The sequence below is a fragment of the Teleopsis dalmanni genome, chromosome 1 (genome assembly GCF_002237135.1).
Source record: "Teleopsis dalmanni isolate 2A chromosome 1, ASM223713v2, whole genome shotgun sequence".
Taxonomy (NCBI): domain Eukaryota; kingdom Metazoa; phylum Arthropoda; class Insecta; order Diptera; family Diopsidae; genus Teleopsis; species Teleopsis dalmanni.
This window is the reverse complement of record NC_051846.1, coordinates 64774145-64776981: the sequence shown is the minus strand read 5'-3', so window position 1 is coordinate 64776981 and position 2837 is coordinate 64774145. Positions and strand designations below refer to the sequence as shown.

Genomic DNA, 2837 nt, shown 5'->3' with positions numbered 1-2837 from the left:
TACATATGTACACACATAATATTCTGTTAACGCATAATGGAGATACCAGAAAATTTACAAAAAATTAAAATTGAACACCCTTCGTCACCAGAGAAATCACCACAAAATAACATTAAGGAACGATTGCATTTACATGTTAAAAGACGTTTAAATGCAACTACAGATGAAATTGCTTTAGACACCAACACTAATAAGCAAAATGAAAAACAAAAGGAACCAAAAACAAAACGACCATATCAAAAACGATCAGAAAAAGTAAACACAAAAACATCAACAGATGAAGAGGGAAGAAAAAATAAGCGGCATAAAAGCAAAAATAGCGCAATCGTAAGTGAAGAGACTGCAAATGTTGGCGCTGGAGGAATTTATGATGACGATGAAATAAATGATGCAGATACAAAAACAACGGGACGTGACAAGGATAAATATCCTGATGTGCTTAACATGGTGCTAAGTGTTAAGAAGCGAGCTTTGATGCAAAATACTGAAGTTAAAGAATTTTTCATAAAATTAATGAATGAAATAAAAAGTTGAAATAAATAATTTTAATATATAAATCTACTTTTTATTTAATCTACAATTTTAACATTTTTGTCAAATTTTATAATGCTTTTGCAAGTAATTGACAAAACTTTAATTAAGCTTGTGATTTTTTTTAAATTTAATGCTTTATGTCCTTTCAATTTAAAAATGGGCAATTTTAATAAAATTAAAGTTCCTACTTTTAAATTTAATTTATTTGCCGCACCGAATCAATAAACATACTTTCCATGAATACAATGTAAACAATATGATTTTGACATTTTCTTTTACTTCTTCTCCGCTAACATCTGCTTTTAGTTTTAGGCACCAAATAAAATAAAAAATTTATTAAATTAGAAATATGAATAATTTAACACGTTTATTAAGCAAATGTGTTATTAATAATCAACTTCAAACATTAAAGCCAAGTGTAGCAGCGATTCAGCTTCGATATAAATGCAAAGAAGTTGTAAAGCCGAAGCCTGGTAATAGTGTACAATACCGACGTATTGTGCATTATAAAGATGAATACACCGTAGAACCTTTAAAAATAACGCATTTAGCTGGTAGAGATCCTGTATCAGGGCGAGTTGTAGCTAAAGGTATAGGAGGCGGTGAGAAGCATAACTATCATTGGGTAAAATGGGTGCGTGACGGCCCCACAGAAGGTCCACCGCGATCTGAACGTGTTGTGGAAATTATTGATGATGGTTGCCGTACTGCAAAATTGGCACTAGTTGGAGTTGGAGACGAATTGAAGTATATAATTGCAACTGAAAATATGAAAGCTGGTGATATAATAAAAACATCACGTTTTATACCAAGAATCCCAGGTTAAAAAGCATATTATATAACATTTATTATAACAATAATTGTGTTGTTTTTTAGTGCGACCAAATGAAGGAGATGCTTATCCACTTGGTGCTCTGCCATTGGGCACACGCATACATTGTCTAGAAAAGAATCCAGGGCATCCTATGCATTGGATATTGGCTGCAGGCACATATGGCACTATTTTGCGCAAATTTGAAGATAAAGTTGTGGTTCAGTTGCCCTCCAAACGAGAGTTTGCATTTGACAGAACGTGCATGGCCACTGTTGGTAAGTTCTCAGAACTAAATAACTGACAACGTAGATATTCAAATGTCTATTATTATTTTTTAGGGCGAGTGTCAAATGTTGAATTTAATAAAGAGCACATTGGCAGCCCGCAACGTCTCCGCCAGTTGGGTTATCGTCCCCGATCAGGTCTATGGCAACGTAAAACTGGTAAACATGGTCGTAAAATACGACCGCTGCCGCCTATGTCAAAGGCTCCCCCACCACCGAAAAAGCCTGAACAAACTATTAAATTAACACTTCAACTTTAAAAATGATAAATCGTTAAAATTATTTTAAAAATGGTTTAATAAATAATTTATAGACAAATATATAATTATTTTTTAAAGTATTTTATAGATTTAGAATTATTTTCGAGATTTTTTCATGCTAAATCCTTCTCCTTGAAAACTATTTGATTCCATGTCTTCTTCCTCACTTTTGGCAACCCTTTCACTTATGGGTTTTACTGAACGATCAAATTTTAAAGATCCAAATTTGAAGTCATAATCTGGAACCCCGCGTGGCAATATCTACAATATTGGACAGTATGTAATATTAAGATTATGTTTTTGCTCAACTTATTAACAGTACCTTCCTGATGACTGGATTATTTAACTGACTCTCTTTCTTTTGTTTTCCATCTAAGCGTACACCAGAACCTTGAAAGGTTTCTACAACTTCTTCCATTACATTATCTTGAGTTACCTCCTGGGGTTGTTCATCTCTTGGTTTACTTGGCTCCTTATATCCAACAGGAGCTTCAAACTCAACCTACATTTTTATTTATTGCAGATAATATTTTTAGTACAAAGTTTATAGTATTATATATACAGTACAGTATTACTATATATACTTACATTCATATCACACTCAATTATAGTGACCGCATTGCCAGGACGAGTCTCCAATACGCAAAGTTCATATATCTTTTTATTATATTTAATAGCAATTACATCTCCAGCTGTTAAACAAGCAAAATTACGCAAAGCATTCTCAAGTACAGCTTTTGGATTAGTTATGTCTAGAAAATCAGTACTGTGTGGTTGAAATTTTGAAAAAGTCGCTACCGGCAACGAAACATTCTCTACTGTTAAAGTGTCTCCTTCTTCTAATATTAAATTATCCATCATCCAGTAAGGTATATAGCATTTTCCTTCATCCGCTACAAATTCAAGTACGCCTGCATGTGACTCGCGTGCTTTCTTGGCATTAGT

General features: G+C 33.2%; 3 protein-coding genes across 3 annotated transcripts; 2 read left to right on the top strand and 1 right to left on the bottom strand.

The window, feature by feature from the left end:
* LOC119668799 lies at nucleotides 1-557 on the top strand. The gene has a single exon (XM_038078440.1). It carries the CDS (start codon nucleotides 37-39, stop codon nucleotides 532-534), a length of 498 nt encoding a protein of 165 aa, XP_037934368.1. The 5' UTR covers nucleotides 1-36; the 3' UTR covers nucleotides 535-557.
* Nucleotides 558-805: 248 nt separating this feature from the next.
* On the top strand, nucleotides 806-1939 carry LOC119668797 (39S ribosomal protein L2, mitochondrial-like). The gene is made up of 3 exons (XM_038078439.1): nucleotides 806-1355; nucleotides 1411-1623; nucleotides 1687-1939. Exons 1-3 carry the CDS (start codon nucleotides 884-886, stop codon nucleotides 1890-1892), a joined length of 891 nt encoding a protein of 296 aa, XP_037934367.1. The 5' UTR covers nucleotides 806-883; the 3' UTR covers nucleotides 1893-1939.
* Nucleotides 1940-1965: 26 nt separating this feature from the next.
* LOC119683107 (ubiquitin fusion degradation protein 1 homolog) lies at nucleotides 1966-2837 on the bottom strand (the record flags this gene model as incomplete). Its single annotated transcript, XM_038096718.1, has 3 exons — nucleotides 1966-2153; nucleotides 2215-2394; nucleotides 2481-2837. Coding segments are annotated over 3 exons (702 nt in total), but the record flags the coding sequence as incomplete, so codon positions are not given.

Excerpts from the sequence above, each read along its gene's own strand:
- LOC119668799 (XM_038078440.1), top strand. The coding sequence starts at position 37 with ATGGAGATACCAGAAAATTTACAAAAAATTAAAATTGAACACCCTTCG.
- LOC119668797 (XM_038078439.1), top strand. The coding sequence starts at position 884 with ATGAATAATTTAACACGTTTATTAAGCAAATGTGTTATTAATAATCAA. Across the intron at positions 1,356-1,410 it reads TTTTATACCAAGAATCCCAG|TGCGACCAAATGAAGGAGAT; the intron begins GTTAAAAAGCAT and ends GTTGTTTTTTAG. Across the intron at positions 1,624-1,686 it reads AACGTGCATGGCCACTGTTG|GGCGAGTGTCAAATGTTGAA; the intron begins GTAAGTTCTCAG and ends ATTATTTTTTAG.